Here is a 22,093-nt window from a genome sequence, read left to right on the forward strand (position 1 = left end):
ACTAGCAGATTCCAATAGGATCCAAGGGAACACCATTGGCCTGCTGTCAAGAGTATTCTTAAGTACTTGCAAAGGACTAAAGATTACTTCTTAGTGTAAGGTGGTGAGAATGAGCTCAATGTAATAGGTTACACTAATGCTGTATTTCAAACCAATATCGAAGGCAGTAAATCACAATCTGGTTATGTGTTTTGTCTTAATGGAGGTGCTGTAAGCTGGAATAGCTCAAAATAAAACACCGTCACTAATTCTACCACAGAGTCTGAGTATATAGTTGCATCAGATGCTGCTAAGGAGGCAGTTTGGCTTAAGAGGTTCCTTACTGGATTAGGAGTTGTCCCAAGCATCCTAGATCCAGTAAACCTCTTTTGTGACAACAACGGGGCCATAGCATAGGCCAAGTAGCCCCGATCTCACCAGAAGTCCAAACACATACTCAGGAGATTCCATCTTATTCGGGAGATCGTCAATAAAGGAGTTGTGAAAGTTTGCAAGATTGCTTGAGAGACAATGTAGTTGATCCTTTGACCAAGTAGTTTGCTAGGCCAAAACATGATCGTCATGTTAGGTCGTTTGGTCTTAGAGTTATGCCTGATTGGGACTGGTGCTAGTAGAAGATTGTTAATGTAAGCCCTATCCCCAATAGATTGTATGAACTCTTATTATTTAGATAGTTATTATGAGGCATCATTTTATCTATTATTATTTCTGTGCATATTTAATAAAATAAAATATCCTTGAATATTGGTTATGCTCAAGTTATCAAATACGTGATTTGGATAGTAAAATCTTGAAGTATAAACTAGAACAATATTCTCAATGTCCGTACTCGATTATTTTTATGGGAATGAAAATAAATTAAGACTAGTATGTCTTTTGTGAGATGGCCTTGTTTTACAGGTCATAGGATATGGGATATCAATCAAAGAACATAGATACATGTTAGGAAACAATGTACTTAGATTGATCAGCTCTTAAGAACACTACATGGTTGTAAAGTCATATGCGTTTTTTTTTTCAAGCAATTCTTGTACTAGAATCCTTCGACTTAAAATCACTATGGATCTCGGATGAATCCTTACATGCTTTAACTTATGCCTAACATCATTCACAACTGAGTGGCAAGTACGGGTATGTTTGGGCATGTCGCGGTTTATGTTGAGAGACATGAGTGAAGTGAAGAGATTATCCCTCTCTGTAGAGAGAGTGAATATCACCGGCTACTTGTTTAGTGAGACTGAGTAGTGCATGGCCATGCCCAAGGAAAAAATGATAAGAGTTATCATTTACTTGACCTAGTTAGTCCACTAAGAGATCAAGAAATTAATTAGCATTAAAATAAGGGTGACTCACTTTATGCCTTATGCTACATAAGATATTCAGTGGCAAAGGATTGTATGATGTTGCAATAGGTTCCATTAATTCTCAAAATTGACCTTCATTTAATATTGGGTAGTCGTATTATCTTGCTAGAGAATAATTATGATTTATGAGCGTTAAAATTGTTTAAGCTCATTGAAAATGTTAAATGGACCTACAGGATCGTACACTAAGAATACCGGGATCAAGGTTCAATATTTGTTACTTATTGGACCACCTATTTAGGGTTTTGGTGAAAAACCTAAATTAGGTGGAGCGAATAGCTTATTCGGGTTGGGTCTTATTAAGTGTTGGTTTAATCTAATCGAGTTGGTTAATTAAAATGGTTTAATTAATCAAGTAAAGAAGAGATTCCTAATTTGATTAGGAGGGAAGGGTTTATTCATAAATTAGGGTTTTGGGTTTACAATATAAATAGATGGTCTAACCCTATTATGATATAGAGAGAAAAATAAAGTGATTGAGAGATTGTCTCTTAAGAAACCCTAGCCGTTACCCAATCTTCTCCCTTGGCCGCCACCATCGGATCTCGCCGTCGGAACCCGCTGCCGCCGCACTAACAACCCCTTTTCTCTTGAATCTTGGGTGCTTGCTATTTGAACTAAGAAACAAGTATTGTTTCTTGAGGTACTAACATACATGCTTGATTCCTAGAGGTATTTGTGTGTATGTGATAGTAGAGGGGAGTCGCGATTCGCAGTCCCTTTCGACTTCGGGGAAACAAGGGTGCGTTCAGAATCATCATTAAAAGAAAGGTATAGCTTTTAATTATCTATTTATTTAGAATTTAATCCTAGTTCTGCCATGCTTTAGGGTTTTATCATGTTTACTTGCCGTTAAAATTTTTTGCTATCCGTGGCGTTTTGGCATGTATTTTTCGCATAATAATTTCCGTATTAGAGTGATAAGATCCCAACACTTTACTCGATCAGAAGTCTTCATTAGGTACTCAACATTAGTCCACACCCACAAAAGAGAGCTTTTGTTTAATCAATTTTGTTTCATTAATTTATTATTTTTATTGATTTTGCTGATTAATTTGTGGAGGTGGCTGCAAATTTTGTTTGAATTTTCCTCTTGGTTTGTGGAACCGTGAGCCTCCACGGCACTTCAGTTTGTGGAATTACGGACATTGCTTGACTATAGTGCTCGTGGATTGCTTCTAGTTTTCACAAGGTTTCCCTTTAATCCCTAGACTAGATGACTAAATGCTATGATTGTGAGATTCTTCTTTGTTTTGTGTTTTATGATCTTTTGCCTATATTTTAGTAAAGAGTCTTTATTTCTTTTGCTTGTTGATGATAGTGATTATTAATCTATGTTTCCTAATGAAATTGTTCATTTCTGTGATTAGATCAAGACAATACAGAAAAAAAATAATTGCTAGATTTTTGTATGTTAATTTAGTTTAAACGATTCAGCTTGGATTGCTTGTTGTTGTTTGGTTTGTATAATAGATGGTCAGTTTCTCTATTAAGTTGTACAAGTTTTGATATCTAAGGAAGGTTGAAGTTGTTTTTTTTTTTTTTGGCTATTAATGGTGATGATTTTGGTCTGATCCATGATCAATCTCTAATTTTTCATCATCATTTTAAATATGTGGAACATAGCGTTTTCCCCACTTACTATGATGTTGTTATATTTCTATCAATTTTTATGTTTGCCAGAAACTAGCAATCATTTCTGCAATAGATTCAGTTTGCACCCCATAAGTCAAGGAAAACTTATGCTCCTTGTTTAAATTATGCAAATGATATTCTTTTACTAGAAGGGAAAACCTTATGCACATAATAACCTTTTTTGTTGTACCCTGTCCTGATTTAGATCTCGGGCCTATTTAGATTTTTATGCTTGCATTAGGGGTAAAATGGTCATTTAGCAGTAGTGCCATTTTGCATGTTTGCATAGTAGCTTTTATGTGAAAAATCAGGGGCAATTATGTTATTTGGATCCAATTTCTATGATTTTTTTTCTATTAAGAGGGCAATTATGTCATTTCCTATATATATTTAAAAAAAAGAAATGAATGAGAGAAACCAACCTAGCTTCTTCTCCTTCTTAATTTCTTTCTCCTTGTTTCTTGTTCGGCCGACCCTAACCTTAGAAGAAATTTTTTTTTCCGGCGAGAATTTCCGGCGAACTCAAATACCAAAAATCTTCCTCCCTCACTCCTGAATCTGGTAAGCCTTAGATCCAATGCTTTTATTTTGTATTTCTCCCGTATTTCCTTGTTTTTAGAAATGTATAAAAACTTTGAATTCTCCATGGATTTGGTGATTTATAGGCTCAAATTGAAGCCAATGATTTATAATTCATGTATGAGAATGTTGTTGAAGAATTTTTTTTGATTTAGTGTTGTAAATTGGGAGAAAACCATAGTAAAAGGTTCAGTTACTGTAGCACCAAGAAAATTTTTGAGCCTTTTATGGTATTTCTTTGGTCCACATCTAAGCTCTCCTTACCCTGAACTCATTGGAACTAGGTTTACTCCATTCTGATGTCGTTTGGATCCAAAATGACGTTGTCTTGCCCTAAAACCCTAAGGGTTCGTATTAGACATGTATAATTGTATTTTTATGTATTTTATTTTGGCTATCATTCTTGTGTTCATTAGAATTTGAATTCCCTGCTTGTATTTAGGTGGCGAAACATCCTCTAAGGGGAAGGAACTCGCCGAATAGTGAGCGCGTCCCAAGAAGAGACGACTGGTTCTGTGAGTGGTTAAATTTATAATCGCATAGATTTAATAAAAGTACTAAAGTATTTCTTCATGTGTTTTATCACATAAATTTGATGATAAATTGGTTTCCTTGATATATATTTTGAGTATGAATTTACTTGAAATGGTTAAACCTAGAATGCTTATACCTATTTATTTTGAAAGAAACATATTTACTTGCATTCCCGTATTTATATGCAAATGGAATATGGTTTGATGTATATTTCCGTATTTATATGCAAATGGAATATGGTTTAATGTACATTTCCTGGTTTAAACATTGTATGATGGATTCTTTGAATTGGAAATTGGAAAGAATTATATTGTGGCATTCAGTTTTGATAGTGACGGCGGACTTTAGTCCGACACTGCAGTGTGGGGGTCCACGGTCCGGCCTGATGGGAGGCAGCGTGGTTAACCCTGGTTTACCCTGGTCAAAAGGTGCGCGGAGCCATTGACAGGGGGTTCTTTTATGTGAGAAACCCGGGATCACCACACGGGGATCTCAGTTGCCAACACCAAGGAAAGGCAACTCTTTTAAATTTTTAAAATGTTTTAAAAACTCCTTAGTGGTCCCATAGCTAGTCGCGGCCACGATTAGCGTGGGAATTGTTTTAGACCAGCCTATATTTTGGAGCTATGTTCATTGTGTTTTAAAATGTTATTTGCTTTTGATGAACCTTGTGTTATTTGTTAATATGTTGAAAACTTGGAATTGATTTTATATGTTAATATTCGTGTGGATTTACTATTTGAAATACTTTATCACTCTATTACATCTATGCTGACACCACTCACTGGGTAACATCTGTTACTCACCACTCTCTTTTCTTCTATTTTTTCAGACTGTGACGTTGGACAGAGTTGTGATCTGCTGTAGTAGAGTAATTTGTCTATTCTCCTTGTTTAGGTTTGTTATAGTATGTATGTAAACTTTATAGATCCACTAGACTTGACCTTTATATGTTGTTGATGTATTTGTAATTTTTGGTTGTATCTAAAACTCTGGTTTGTACTGGTGTTGATGCTACTTGTGTTTAGGGTCCCTAATATCAGGAAACCCTATTGTGATCTTATTATTATTATGTTGTCTTCTAGCTATGTAATTGTGATAACAGGTTTATATTGAGCCTTACGGCGACCTGAAGGTGACGCCGTTGTGGGACCCACTTCTTGTCGTCGTGGCGGTTGCCACGTGCCGATTAGGTTCAGGGCGTGACATTTTTTTTCCTGAGTTCATGTATTATTTGAACATGTTCTCAATGAAGATGAGAAGTTCCACTGTAGAGCTTGGTGTTGTTTTTGGTGAAGTTTTGTTTAATCTCAGTCCTGGGTACTTTTCAAAGCAATTTAGAATTTTAAATAGCTTGGTGTTTAATCTCAGTCCTTGGGTAACTTTCAAAGAAATTTAGAATTTTAAATAGCTTGGTGTTTAATCTCAGTCCTTGAGTAATTTTCAAAGCAATTTAGAATTTTAAATAGCTACTTATTGTGATTTCTAAGGTATGTAATTTTAAACAGTCTGCCTTTTTATCCTCTACCCAATTAGCTACTTATTGTGACCCTTCTCTTTTGTCCAGGTTCATTGATTTTTGAAATTCATATTCAAAATGGAAACAAAACCAAATTCTGATTAAATTTCTTCTTACGATTTTGAAAATGAAGATGAGTAGCATGGCCTTGATTTCAATGGTTGCTTGAAATTTTTCTATTCTTAGATTTTATATATGTGGTGGTGGTTCCATCGTATCTTCAATGATCTTGATCTATATATTATATGTTATATTGGCTGTTTTTATATATCTAAACTAATTTTATGGGATACAATATCTTACCAACATTGTGTGTTATGTTATCTTGATCCATATAACCTTTATGATGCTCATGTTACAATCCTTGTTGTGGCTTTTGCCGTCACATTACTTTTGTGCAGTAAATGATGTAGAATTTGTAAAGAACCCTCTCATGGTCGATCAGAAATTAGAGAACAATATTTATCAAGACTAATATATGGAAATGACACTACTAGTATCAACATGGTTCATATGAACAAGTCAACCTTCTTCAATCTTTGCTCAATAATGAGAAGAAAAGGTCTTATGCGAGATACTTTGCACATCACTATTGAAGAACAATTGTTAATGTTTCTACAAATTATAAGGCATAACTAGCGTAATCGTGTTATCGCACACAATTTCCTTAGATCCAGTGAGACCGTTAGAAGGTATTTTAATCATGTTCTATATGCAATCTGCCAATTGCTTGATGAATATGTGCATCCACCTAGTACACAAACTTTAGCATATATAGCCTCGAACCACACTATATCCTTATTTCAAGGTATTAAATAATTTTTTTTATTCAAATAATTTGTTATATCATAATCTGTTCTTAGTTATAATTTGTTAATTATAGGACTGTATTGGAGCGTTACATGGGACCCACATTCATGCTTCTGTTCCTACATTTGAAGTTGCAGCATTTTGTGGGCGAAAACCATACCCCACAAAAAATGTGCTTGCTGCTGTTGATTTTGACTTACGTTTTACATAAGTCCTTGCTAGATGGGAAGATTTAGCACATGAAGCTTTAGTTTTACGTGATGCATTAGAGAGACCAAATGGTCTATCAGTCCCTGAAGGTATCTATTTTGTTTAGTTTATTCATATATAGGTTAATATATAAGAACAACTTAAACACTATAATTTTGTTAACTACCACATCTGTTTTTTTCTTAGGAAAGTATTTCTTGATTGATGCCAGGTATGCAACGAGACCGGGTTTCATATCCCCCTATAAGTGTATTAGATACCATCTAAAAGAGTTTGGCTTGTGGATACCGGTAAACCATAAAGAACTTTTTAATCTTCCTCACTCATTAGCTTGAACTGCCATTGAAAGAGCTTTTAGTTCTCTTAAGGGACACTTCAAAGTTTTATCATCAAGACCATTCTTTCCTTTCAAAACTCAAGCTGAACTAGTTTTGGGTACATGTATTTTGCATAATTATATTATAAGTGGCGGCGAAGATATGTTCATACCCTCTGAAGAAGAATGGACACCACAACGACCACCCTCAGAGAGTAACGTGAGAGAATAGAGGGAGGATGCCCAAGAGTGGGTGGCACGTCGAGAACAGATTGCATGTGATATGTGGGCAAACAAGTAGAAAATTATTTGTTGTTCTTATGGAAATATGTGGATGTTTGTTTAATTTTCTAGCTTGTACTTGATAATTATTTTTCTATATTTTTATGAACAAATTTCGGTTGTCATAATAACATTACTTGTTTAGAATGTTTGTTTAATTTTGTTATTTTAATAATTTCTTGTTTATGTGGCAATTGTAGAATGGATAACACAAGGACGTCAGAAGATAGTCAAATGTCATCAATGAGAACCCCAACCAAAAGATCAGGTGGCAATAAAAGATGGATCACTATCGAAAGTCAATTTTTCATTAGATTCATGGCTTCTCAAGTGGAGTAAGGCTTGAAAGTTGATAAGGGCTTCAAACCTCAAGCACTCCATGCATTAATCATTGCAATGAAGAATGAGTTCAAGATTATAGTCATTGAAGAAAATGTGAATAACCACTTGAGAACAATTCGTAAAAGATGGGCAAGAATTAAAAAATTGAAAGAGTTAAGTGGAATGGGGTGGGATAACAAACTGAAGATGATAATCATGGGAGAATCAGAGTTCAAGAACTACATAAAGGTACAAATCTATTTCTAATTTATTTCTATTTACATTGTCCATGTATTAATTATGAAATAAGTTTCATTTATCATTCAAATAATTTGTTACTCTATACCAGATTCATCCACAAGATGAGCCCTACTTAAACAAATAATTGAGGATCATAACTTGCTTGAGATTGTTTGCGGTAATGATCAAGCAACTGGACGGCGTGCTGCACAATTTGGAGATGAAATTGCCACCCATATGGATGACAGTGTCGAGTACCGCCGTCCATCTCAGACTGACAGTCTTGATGACATGTGTAAGGACACTAATTATCATGTCAATATACCACTGCCCACCCACAACCAATCAGAGAGTACTAAAAATAGGGCGGAATCTTCCACTCAATCAATAAAAGGAAAACGAAAAACGGAAAATGCCCTCTAAAGTTGAAGCAATGAAGGAGATGAATAACACAATTAAAGAGGCATTAGTAACAAAGTCTACTCAAAATTTAGAATTTGCAAAGGAATTGATTGGTGAGTGCATGAAATTGAAAGTATATGGCTACTCTGGCCGTCAAATCAATAAGGCCTATGATTGGTTAATGACCGTTGATAGTAGAGCTATGGGTTTCTTAGCAAAGGATGAAGAGTTAAGGAAGTATTGTGTGGAGGACTTCTTTGAATCAATTCACAATCAAGAAGAATATTTTTGAAGTCCCATATAAGTTGGTTTGTGTGTGTGTGTGTGTGTGTGTGTGTGTGTGTGTGTTAGGTTTAATTGCCATACAAGTCCCTATAATTGTGTACTTTCTGCATTTTTAGTCCTTCTAATACTTTTAGGTACAATTAAGTCCTCATATTTGGTCGAATTGGGTCGTTCTAGTCCACGGCAATATTTTTAAGTACAATTAAGATCTTGCAATTTACACTTGCCCATCTACACCGCGGACTAGAATGTCTCAACTCGATTAAATATAAGGACTTAATTGTACCTAAAAATATTATAAAGACTAAAAGGACAGAAAGTACACAATTATAAGGACCTGTATATCAATTAAACCGTGTGTGTTATGATGTTGTTATGTACCTACTATGTTTCAAATTTTTTTTAGCCATGAGTTTAGCAATGAAACCAAGAAGAATGCTACTGGTAAATAATTTTGTCATTTATATATATATATATATATATATTGCTGTCATATATTATTTCATAACATTGAAAATTGATTTTTTTTTTTTCCATATGTACAGGTTATTTATCGTGTTGAAGGACGGCAAACGTAGCATGAGATTGTAAACTCTAAAATTTGACTATGTAATGATTGCCTTCTTCATTTTGAATGTTTTTTTTTATATGTGCACTGATTATTGAGTTATTTTTGTGTTGTTAAGTATGAAACTTTGAACTTAATTGTGTTTGAGTCTTGATCTATCATTTTTTTTATAAGGATTGTTGGTTGCAATGATGAGATTGGAATTTGCACTATTGAGACATTTTTCTTTTGTTGTTTAGCATGAAACATTCAGATTGGAATCATGATCAAGACCAATCACATGTTGTTTTGCTTGTAATTATGTATTATATAGGAAGATGACTTTGTTGAGATTTTATTTGCATGCATGACATGAAAACTAGGTTTTTACTCAAACTTTATATAATTATGATGATGGACATTTTCCATGTGTTGTTCATTTTGGCAATGTAAGATGGTTCATAATTGTTAACTCAAATAAGAATATATGATGGGCATTCCATGTGTTGTTCATTTTGACAATACATGGTATAATTTTAATTTTGTTATTGTCCTTGTGATCTATATGTTTAAGCATGCTTGAAATTTTTTTCTCTAATTTTCCTCTTTTTCTAGCAAGTGTATGCAAATTAATAAATAAGCACAACATAAGAGTAAGTTAATAAATATATAATAACTAGTTATAATAAAAAGTTAATGATAAATAGCAATTTTATTAAAAAAAATGTTTTTAGAGTAAGTAAATAAATATAATAATCAGTTAATAATAAAAATATTAAATAATATATTAACCACCACCTTAACTTTTTAATTTATCAATGATTTAATTTATTATTACTAATTATTAAACATAAACTTTTTAAATATCATAAAAAATAATAATTTAAATTAAATACTAAAGTTGATAATTAATAAATATTTAATATTTAGTATATCATAATAAATTGATATATAATAAAATAAGGGGGTAATCTTACCATGAGTAACTAAATCTTCAAACTACATCCAACTAAACATGTGTTTTTCAATTCCAGATTTAGAAATTCTTCCAAACAAATATAAAATTTTATAATACAGTAATTTCAGTTACATCCAACCAAAGACAAAATTTGACTGCACTATATTTTGAAAATCAAGGATTTCCAGTTACAATTCTACTGCATTTAAAATTACATCTAACCAAATGCCACCTTAATGGAACAATCAAATGCAAAATATAATAATCTAAACATCTAATATAACAATAGAAAATTATAAAAGTATTTAATGTAATAATCCAAAACATCACATTCATTTTATTGCAATTTTATCTACACCCTAATCTTGTTATTGGGTTGAAGGTTGAGGCTATTCAATATCCTCTGAAGTGCGAGGGGCTTGGAAAGCAGACTCCCCAAGCAGCAATAATATTTCCTATATTTTGCGTCATTTCAAATCAATAGCAACTCATTTGATTTTTTAAAAGCTGAGTTTCAGGTTGTTACATAGAAAAGCATGACAAAGTCAGTTTCAAATCATAAATAAATATTTTATTTAACATAATCCAGCAAATTACAAATAGGAATAGAAGGAAGTATTGAAAAGTTTTGAGAAACCGGATTAAAATGAAAGTTCAAATGCATGAAGATTCAATAGAGCTCACCTTCCTTGTGAGTGTGAATGGCATAGCCTGATCTTTGGTAAGAGACACAAGTTAGGACGTAGCCTTTGCTTACCTGTGAGTCACCAAGGAATGATCCATCAGATTGATTCACATCACCAGATTTCAGCTGCCCGGCACAAGTAGAACTGCACCAGCATGGCACGAGTAGGGTAACTCACCCCTGCGGTCTCAGCTGTATCGAGAATGTAGGTGTCATTAAGTGCATCAAATTCAAGCTGTTGACCATCTGGTCCAATGAGCTTCACCTTATAAACTGCCATTGTTGTTGCCTTGAAGCCATTGGATGACTTTAGACCAAAATATTTTGAGTAGCTCTTAGAGAAGCTGAGAGAGAACGGTGATCTTCTGAGCAGTAAAGAGGGGCCCTGGCTTTTCACACAACCTTTGAAGGTGGAAACAGTTGGGAATGCGACAGTCGATAATGTCTAACCTGGATCAACCATGAAAACATAATGGTCAAGAGGAAGCGCTCCACTATTTTGCAAGTATACATGCAAATAAGTTTATGAGTTATCTAAGGGATAGTCTGCAATTTTGCTAATGAAACATGCTTAACATTAGACATAACAAAGACCATATCCGCTGTGAGACAAAAGAAGCAACTAACAGGCAGGCTTCTCTAATTACCAAGCAAAAATTGCAACACAAACATAAGGAGGTTGAAGATAATCAACTTTCTAGATCATTGAAATGTAACGACATTACCTAATGCCAAATATTCCAGCTGAATCATCTAAAAATTCTCTTTTTTTTTTTCTTTTCTTTTCTCTTTTTTTTTTGGGAAAAAGGATGAACCACATTTGTTAGGAAGAAAAAAAAAAGTACAATGAGAAAAATAATATAACAAGTGGATAGTAAGACTAGCAAGCCAATACAGGTGTTCTTGCTCTAACATGTGTCTTGGAAGGACTAACATGAAGCTCGCATCAAAACACTAGGTAAGACCACCCAAAGAAGGAAGCAAATTCTTTAAAAGAAAAGCTTATAGCTCGTAACCAGATGTGCAGGACATTTTATTTTTTTCAAACATGGAAGTGACATGCAGAGACTAGAAAGACGGCAATTTCATTCAATCAAAATGGTAAATTATTAAATTTACAAGTAGGAACACAAATTCTTGTGTCTTATCTCATCTTAAAGCATGGTACAGATTAAAGAAAATTTGTCATATATTGAGCTTCTTTCTTTATAGAGATATCATCATATAGTGTGACAAAACCACTTAAAAAATTGACCAAAGTCATAGACAAAATTAAGTTAGACCATTTTACTATCTAAGTAGAACAATGGATTCAAGGGCAAAAGGCAAAAGAGTGATAAAAAATGAAAATGCAAAGGGAAAATGGCAGAAGTAATTTGATATCATGGCCACACAAACCACAAATTTGATAGAACCTATTATGGAGCACATGGCACACAATCACATTTTCAATCATTTCCGTGCAACATATTTAGAAATACAGTTTCCTTAAATGCTACTCATCAGACAAATATCTACTGAGGTTAAGATGCAATGTTAAGTACAACAAAATATATGACTCTAAAAGATAGTTGTGATCCATGTGCACAAACCTGCTAATATGTGATTGGAACTTGATATTCAAGTCGGTATGAGCAGAAAATGAGATATGCAACAGACAAGAAGTAACATGCTCTGGCAGAAGGTACCTAGAAAACAAAAGATTGATTCAAGAACTTAGGAAAGAGAAACACTCACAAGTCCCAAGTCTTATGGAAAAAAAGGAATAGGACCTTGGAATACTTCTTCCGACCAAAGCATTTCTTGCTTCAGAGGCAGTTCCTGAATCACTGAACTGTATCAAAGCCTAGAGAATTTTGACATCTTAATCAGTACATATTCTGAGCTAAAACAAGAAACAAATGTTTATCTCACTCAAAGGTTCAATGGAGTTTGCATTCAATTTCTAGCAAATTTCATACAAGAGGAGTAGGATGTATGGGACCTATGGGCGCACTGACTTCATAATCCAACAATCAACACTTCTGTCAAATCTAACATGTGATTCCAGAAAATACGATGCAAACTAAACACTCACTGATATGAGTGAGAAAATTTTATCTAGACATCCTTCAACATATGTGTATCACTGGCCGACCAAAACATCTACTCTACTTTTCAGTTGACTCAATTTATTGAGTCATTATGCATGGTGTCATTGACTTCAAGGCGTGATAGCAAAAAGTTAATGTAGATGAAAACCCACATGTTTCATTATTTAACAAACTTAACATATGTACATGATAGTCATATATGCATCTTACCAATTAGCAAAATCCCCCCAAAATAACTATAGATCTCTCTGCCATCATCCCCAAAGAAAAACTTGTCATAGCTTGTGGCTATAGAGTCAATGAGCTCATGAAATTTCGATACCTACAATTAAGCATTTCTAAGTTGTTGACTGGTACATTACAATAAATAAGAGGCCAATGACAAAGGAAACTTACCACCCAACATTCTGGTAATGGTAGGTTCAGAAGAGAACCTTCTGCATCAAACTGAAATGGTACGATAATATAAGTACTTAATGATGGTATTAATGGATAAGAGGCTCAGCACAAAAGTACAAGGAGTTTTAGAAAGAAAATTTATGTTTTATACCTTTCATAATTGATAATTTTCTAATTTCTCACAGTTAAGGTGACTCAAGCACACTGGCAGATAACTTTGGAAAATTTTGGCATCATAGTTTGGCTCATGAAATAAAACCTTCTGAATCATCTTCTTGAGCATTTGAACTAGCAGAAAAGAATAAATCTTCTTCAGCAAGTGATCATAGGGTATACTCTATGAATTGGTTGGATGCTTAATCTTATAGCTATAATGGCACTTTTGGGTTGATATGGGGTAGTCATGTTAAGATGGAAGATATATGCTTAATCTTATACTATTTTATACTATTTTGTTTAATAGGAGTTGATGCTTAATCATATAACTAGAATGGCCCTTTTGGGCTGATGTGGGGCAGTCATGTTAAGATCGAAGATATATACTTAATCTTATAGCTAGAATGGCACTTTTGGGTTGATGTGGGGGAGTTATAAGATCAAAGATATATATATAGATATATATAGATATATATATATATTACTGACACAACATTACCTTAGGGTGGATGGATGGGCAATATGAAGAATACACTAACACAAAATAGTATAAATACTAACAAACTATACAAACTATAGAAAACTAAAAGAAAAATGGAGCCATAATACTATGTTTCCTTATAGTGAAGAGTGATACATATTATTAGTATAAAGAAAAGAATCACACATTAGTGATCAAAGCAACAAAACAAATCAACTCATAGCATAAAATAGAGTTGAATAAACATCGATATATTTAGGGATGATTCATTATCTCTGAAAAAAAAATCAATTAGGCTGGCCTTGCTCTACTGAAAGGCAAATAGTCAAGGGACTTCAAGAAATACAAGAGTAAGAATAGTTTTGAATCCATGTGAATTAGGATTATAATCAATTAGGATTATAACCATCGATATATAGATTGTTTTGACACACACACTCCCTTACCGTTATCAACAATATCAAAAACCAAAGGAATGCAAAAGCTTGAAAATCAAAAAGGATAAAGACTTAATTGGCTGACTTGGAGAATTGGGAGAGGACTCACCAAATAGATTACATCAATGATGACAATCACCAGCTTCAACACCTTCAATAGTAACAAGCAAGACATTACCAACAACATCACCAGAGCTCATGTTATTGACAATTTCTTGCCTATTTGAATACTGAATATAAACAATTTTTTCATGCACTTAGGCAGGTTCAGATGAGGAAGCATAATATGAAACCATTGAAATTTCATGATTTAGATCAGCCTGGAAAAAAAACCTTAAGCTTACTATAAATAAAGGCATCTAACTATAAGATCCTTTGGGAAACAACCTAACTTCAAAGCAATACTAAGACAAAAAAAAAAACATGAATTTGACCATCTGTGATCGATCACTAACCTTAGATAGAAAAATTCAGCAATAAAACACTAAAAGTAGATTAAAGTTAACACTGATCTCTAAATGATGGGAGAAACGAACATGAATTGGTTCAAGATCACAAAGAGCATAGGATGCTCTTGTTGAGGATGGATGGCCAGAACGATTGAGGCTCTCACCTGAGATCTAGAGCATATACTCGAAGAATGAGCTCCGATGTCTCACGATGGAGCGCGAATAGGGAGGGTTTGGGGGACAGGAGAGAGGATGATCCCGGTGGTGTTGGAGGCGGGGGCGTTGATGGCGAGGGAGCGAATGGGGCGGGACTCATTGGACCAGGGGGCGTCGGTGGGGGACGAGCAGTGGTGTAAGGTTGCCGCCGGAGTGGAAGATATACACTGGGGAGGGGGAGTGATCGTTGACCATGGCGATGGTGGTGACACCGTCGAGATAGATGGGACGTGGGATCCGATAAAGTGTTGAAGGGATTGTTTTGAAGTTATGTTGGGTTGTGGGCCTACTGGGCCTACTAACTCTTGCAAAGAAATATTATATAAATATACATTTTTATAGATATATATATATATATATTTGACTCGGTTTTACAGTGAGGTGTCTTATAATGAGTGGGTCTCTCTCCAAATGTGTGTATACAAGAATTCAAACTCAAAAATACTTATTTAATCAATACAAATCTATGTCGGTTGAATCAATAGTTGGTGGTATATAATTAGTATTAATAAAAAAAATCTTATGTTTCTTTTACGAAAATTAACTAGTTAATCATATAAAGTTGGTAAATATACTAAACAAAACCCTAAATGCAGATTAAAGAAAGTGAAAAGGAGAGAGAGAGAGATACTAATTTAAATCAATATATATAGAGTTTTGAAGGCACTAATACCAAATAATCATGCGTATTTGTTAAAAAAAGTGCCAAAACTTGTGAAGAAAGTGAAAAATGATGAAGCTAAAGGATTGAAAACAAGTGTCTATGGAGGACTTGTTTTGCAATTACCCACAAACTATACCCATCTTTTTGGTTGCGAAAAATATATTTTTTTTTATTGTTAAACTTTGTGACAAATTTTACGACAGCAATAGATAGTTGTAAATATTATGTCGCAATCTGTGTCACAAACATGTTGGGCTTCAAAATTTTGTGACATATTTTGCGATGTTAATAGATTGTCGCAAGTATTGTGTTGTAATCTGTGTCACAGACAATTTACATGCTAGATCCCAAAATTTTGCAACACATTTTGCGACGTTCTTGGATGGTCATTTTTTGTGACGTAATGTGGTTCTTTCTGCAACATTATTAGTTTTTTGTCACAAATTATTGCGATTTGTGTCGCAAATTTGCAACACTTTTATGTGTCACAAATTTATGTGTCACATATGGCATTTTTTCTTGTCGTGTAACTATCAATTATATGAGTCAACCTCATGATTAGCTTGTAAACAATAGCTCAAACACAAACAAACTTTAAAGGAAAACAAAATTCACTCATATCTAAGTTGATGTTATCATCATGAAACTTGGAATCATATTAATTTTTTGTATAAAGAAGACATTCTTCAATGTAACTATATGCAGATAGAAAGGATACCCTCCACCAACAAAAAGTGTGTCTGTAAGGGCATGCTTCTTGATGTTGAATGGCCCATGGTTTAGGGAGAAGGAAAAGCCAACCCAAGGAATATTCACTTGCCTCACCGAAAGAGTAGAGGCCATGATCCTGCCAACGGGGAGCATGAGTATCTAGGCAAGTGTAGTGCTCATGATGATTAGGTTTTGCCGGAATCCAAAGAAGGTGGCTATGAGGTTTTTGATGAAACTTGCTGAGATTCCAATTAAGAACCCATGTCCTGAATGTCAACACAGGCATCTTCGAATCATTGGTTTGGCACAGTGTGACACATTTTCTCTATTGGAGACTCTTTAGGTTAATCTACAAGAGAAGAAGAAGAAGAAGAAGAAGAAGAAGCAGAAGAAGAAGAAGTGAGATGATGATCTGTGTGAGTGTTGTTATTGCACGTGTTCATGGTTTGAGTTTGGTGGTTTTTGCCCATGCATACAAACATGGGGAAGAGAAATGGAGGTTTTTGGGATTTGTTACTGTAATAATTTACTATTTATGCATGCAGTCTCTATACGGTCAGCATGCCGCCCGTATGATTTAGTGTAAATTCTTAGGAAAATCTATACGGCCTCTATACCAATCATATGGCACCCGTATACCCGAGGCAAAGCTCTCTGAATTTCTATATGACCTCAATGCCTCTCATATGCGCATATGACATCCCATATGCCTCTCATATGCCCATATAACACCCATATGTATTCTGAACAATTTCATACGACCTCTATATGGTTTCAAGACCCTTTTAGGTCAAATACAACCCTCAAGAGTGTGATTACAACCCCTCTTTGTGACCTGAAGTAGGTAATAACTACAAAGATGATGAAAATGCAAGCATACAATACAAGACACCAATTTTAGCATGGAAACTCTTCGAATCAAGGAAAAAACCACGGGACTCCTTAGAGCCTAATACAATGCTTCCATTATGTCAAATAATGGAGTTTACAAATATTTCTCTAGCTAACTAGAGGTATACAAGCTCAAAGACAAGAGTACTCATTGAGAGACTCAACAAGACATGCATACATCATCTTCTCCCAAGATGGATACAATGACATCAAGAAGGATTTAAGGAGATCAACTCAAAGGATTATGAACCTTACTTGCAAGGATGTTCTCTACCCAAGAATGTAGATGAAATCCGGTGCTGATCGCTATTCGATCTTCTTGCCAAACTTAGCTTTAATCCCTTTCTCCTTCCTTTTCTTGGTTTTTTTCTTCTCCCACTCTATTGTCTCATCCTTCTCATTTTCTTACCTTGAGTTTTACACAAATAAAGCATTCACATGTGATTACCCTTTTGCCCTTGACATTCCATTAAACGACATAGCTTCTTTTTTTTTCTTTTTCATTTTTATATTGGGCCAAAGCCCGACTTATTGTTTTAGCCCAAAATGTGTTGAAACCCAACATGAAGAAACTTAATAGTGTGTTTGGATGATGGGAATATGAACTGTTAGCAAATTAATACTTTTCCTTCCCACTATTACACCTTACTTGGTATCAAGTAAAGGATCCTATTGTATTCATGTGAAGGATTAGAATTCCTCCATATGCCTGCATTTCATCCCTCCCTATTTTGAGAGGAATCTCATTCTTTGAGTTTGAAATGACAAATTTATCCCTCTTAATGTACTTCTCTCATTTCAACACTTTCCATTTTATCCTGCATCTCATCTCTCCCATCTGCATCTCTTCTCTCCCATTTCAACACTTTCAACAGTCTTTTTTTTATCAGTTCACAGATTTGATATAAAAGAAAAAGCAACAAGAAGCTTGTTAAAAGATATTTAAATTTGACATTGTTGATCATCTCATTTTTAATTTTCTTGATGGGTATTACTTATTTTGTTTTTCTCTTGATAATCAGTTATGCAAAGAAAGAAATGTTTAGCTGTTTCTTAAACTTTCTTAAATCTTCTCTCCATTTGCTATGTTCAAAACTGTAATTATATTTCCTGCTTAAAACAAACTCAACAAGAGAAGATTTCAGGTATATATCTATAGATTCATTCCCATAAAATCATTCCAATGGAATTTGTCAATTAAAAATGTAAATGAATCTTTATAATAATGATGATTATAATGATTTTGATGATGATTTGGGTTATATTTATTAATTAAACCTAGCTTCTTGCTGTTATAATCCTAGCATCATAGGGTGGCGACTAGGTTCAAAGTCATGAATGGTGAGCTAACTCCTGTGGATTTTTCAACTACAAAAGGTTGGTTATTATTTTTATTAGATCAGTTAAAAATTAGCAGACAATGTATTTATCAATAATAGTATATTTCATGATGGCATATATAGTATGATGAAAATTAGATTAACATTGTACCAAAACAATGTGAACAAAGTAGGTTTTAATGAGAAACATGCAGTTGTCATTGATGTGATACATAATGAAATTTTAGTAGTTTAGATTAATATTGTACCCAAACAATGTGATTTGAGTTAGATCTAATGAGAAACATGCATATGTCATTCTATAAGCATTGTTGTTTATGGAATGGCATCCTAAAATTTGATTAATTGTCACGTCATTTCAATCAAATCCGCAGTTCTAAATATTAATGTTGAGAATGTGGCACAATGACTTGCATTAATGAATGATTGACCAGATTTTATGCATGCCAATGGTGTTACCTATCTTTAGTCCTAGTTTGATGTCAAAAATCCATAAAGGTATGGACACAAACCAAAAAAAATTAAGCAGATCATTAGATAATTTTGTGATAGCTACCATAATAATCAGAGTACTTTTTTATAGTAATTGTGTTACTGTTTTACTGCAAAGCAAAACAGCAAAGTGCTTTCCATGATTTGTAAAGGTTTGGTTTTAATTTTTTTTCTAATTATTATTTGGTTATTAATTAAAATCCAAAAGTTATTACTATGACAACATCTTCTCAATGCCTTAATGAAGGGTTATTATTTAGTCCATGCTCCATGGAAGTTAAATTTATTATAGGATGTTATGTTCATGATTGCATTGTCATAAACTTAATCTAATTGATGTATGTTTCATTGTTATTCTAGATATGGCTAATGAAAATATGGACAACGTTGATGAAGAGAGACTATATTACATAATATACTCGTGCATCTTTTACATTATAAACATTACTATTGCTTTATGTGCAATTAGAGAACAAAATGATAGAGTACGAGATTGAGTCAACATCTTTAAGGAGCCGCAAGCAACATGAGTACTTGTATCGAGTGGTTTACAAAAGCAATGTTAACTGCATCGATAAGCTATGCATGGATCAATGTTGCTTTCATTGTTATGCCATTACTGACCACTATTGGTTGGTTACATGGCAAATGGAATGTCATGGTTGAGATGGTAGCAATATTTTTTAATATTGCCGCACGCCATGTCAAAAATAGAATAATAAAGGTTGATTTTGTTCAATCTGCCGAAATAGTTAGTCAACACTTCCATATTGTTTTGAAATCAATCATTCTTTGTTGTCGAGTGTTACTGAAGAAGCCTGAACATGTACATGAAAATTTTTATGATAATAGGTGGAAGTGGTTTAAGATAATTTCTCATTGACATTGACATTGACTTTTTTTTAAGTTTTTACGTGATGGCCAATTTATATGTAATAATTGTTTTTGGCAAACATAGAACTGTCTTGGAGCATTAAATGGAACATATATCCAACTATATGTTCCAAAAATTGATCATCCAAGATATAGAACAAAAAAATTTGAAATAACAACCAATGTACTTGGCATTTGTAGCCAAGATATGCAATTTATATATGGCTTATCCGGTTGGGAAAGTTTAGCACATGACGACCAAATTCTAAAAGATGCTATTATGAAGCCCAATGGATTAAAAGTTCCAAACAGTAAATAAAATATGCTTTAATCATAATTTAAAATTTTTCATAATAATAAATGGATCCAGCACCATTAGCTAATAAAAAGAACACTTGTCCCTTTTTTAGGTTTCTATTACTTAGTTGATTCAAAATATACAAATTGCCAAGAATTTCTTGCGCCTTTTTTAGGACAGCAATATCACTTGAGTTCTTGGGCTGATGGCCGTCAACCAGTTACAGTACAAGAGTTCTTTAATATATAAGATGTTGGAGCTAGAAATGTACTTGAGAGGACGTTTGGTCTTCTAAAAATTCATTTGAAAAATTTGGCCAATCCATGCTTCTATAATTTAACCACTCAAAGGCGTATTATTAATGCATGTTGCTTGCTACAAAATTTATTAGAAGAGGGATGACAGAACACCCTGCAGAAAATGAAGTGGGCAATTTAACATTGGAGCCAGACATAGAGGAAGACATTGAGACCATTTTAGCTGTTGAGCCAACAAACTAGTGGACCTAATTTAGGCACACTATGGCCGCGGACATGTTCAACGCATGGCAATTAAATTAGTTTTTGTAATTGATATCAATGTACTCGATCAATATGGATGCTTTTATGTATTAAATTTTTGTAAGTTTGTGTTTGTTATTAAAATCATGTACTTGAATATTGACATTAAACATGTGTATTTGCAAATAGCCGAATGGTAGTAAGTATATTTCCGATATTAGAGGTCGAGAGTTAGATTCCTTCCCAAAATATGGTTAAATATTTAGTGGATGTGTGAATGGTGATGGCTTGTCGATATTGTAAATTAAAAAACATTCTTGTTCAAAAGTTTTTAATGACAATTAACACTTAGATAATGTGTGAATCTTTTTAATTGGCTGGCTTGGAAGGATAAAATTCTCTCTCAAGTTAATCTTGCTATGTGTCGCTGCAACCGTTTGCCTACGGCAACATGTGTGTTTTGCTATTCTGACTTGGAGACTACCTATCACTTGTTTCTACATTGCACTTTTGCTAGACAGGTGTGGGCCTTCTTTGGGAGTTTGTTGGGGTTGCCTGGCCCTCCGATGTCATTGGCTTTGGTCTGGAGTAGTTGGAGACTATCTCTAGTGCCTTCGCGTAGAGTTATGGGTGACCTAGTGGTTAAGGCAGTTGTGTGGAATATTAGGCTTGCACGCAATGACTGCATTTTTAATGCCTCTATGATTCCTGTGCACTCCCTTTGTGTGAAGATTATTCATATGCTTTTATCCTGGTTCTCTGTAGCACCTGACAGTGTGAAGGAGAAGATGGAGGGTTCTATGTCAATTGTGCGACGAAGCTTGGAGTTTCCTGTTTCTATTGCAGATGAGACGAGGGAGGAGCCTGCCTCCGAGGCGTTTGTGGATCCCAGTCCCAGCTAGTGGGTTTCAGCGGTGGCCTTAGTGGCCTTGTGGAGACGGTTTGTCCCCACTTTGTTATCTTGTATCTTGTTTCTGTTTCTGGCGTTCCATATCTAGTGGGCCCCTTGATGTATTTTGCTGTACTGGCATTTTTCTAATGAATGTGGTTTATCCACCTTTTCAAAAAAAAAAAATAAAATAAAATAATGTGTGAATCTCTCATTTATTGTTGTTGTGCATTAGACTTCTTAAGTTATTTTTCTGTTGTATTTAGCCATTAAAAAAATAGTAAAGAGGCAAATTATTATTTTTCTTGTTTTTGCTTTCACATAATAGCAAACTATGCCTCCAATGGCATTCATAACCTTTTGACATTGGATCCCTGTGTGTGCAGGTGTAGAGTAGGGGACAAATCCCCTAACAATTAGTGCGTGGTATATTTAAAAAACCCACACACTTAACATATAATTTATTCTCATTTTGTAAAAAAAAACTCAAAAAACAAGGCCTCTACACCAACATATA

General features: G+C 34.1%; 1 protein-coding gene across 1 annotated transcript; it reads right to left on the reverse strand.

Annotated features, from left to right (window-relative positions):
• Positions 1-10,694: 10,694 nt before the first annotated feature.
• LOC120265238 lies at positions 10,695-16,425 on the reverse strand. Its single transcript, XM_039273119.1, has 8 exons — positions 16,301-16,425; positions 14,867-14,885; positions 14,363-14,404; positions 13,177-13,227; positions 12,991-13,102; positions 12,460-12,508; positions 12,280-12,375; positions 10,695-11,137 (listed from the first exon to the last, which is right to left on the reverse strand). The coding sequence occupies exons 1-8, from the start codon at positions 16,423-16,425 to the stop codon at positions 11,023-11,025; spliced, it is 609 nt and encodes a 202-aa protein (XP_039129053.1). The 3' UTR covers positions 10,695-11,022.
• Positions 16,426-22,093: the final 5,668 nt, after the last annotated feature.

Source organism: Dioscorea cayenensis, chromosome 7 (genome assembly GCF_009730915.1).
Source record: "Dioscorea cayenensis subsp. rotundata cultivar TDr96_F1 chromosome 7, TDr96_F1_v2_PseudoChromosome.rev07_lg8_w22 25.fasta, whole genome shotgun sequence".
Lineage (NCBI taxonomy): Eukaryota > Viridiplantae > Streptophyta > Magnoliopsida > Dioscoreales > Dioscoreaceae > Dioscorea > Dioscorea cayenensis.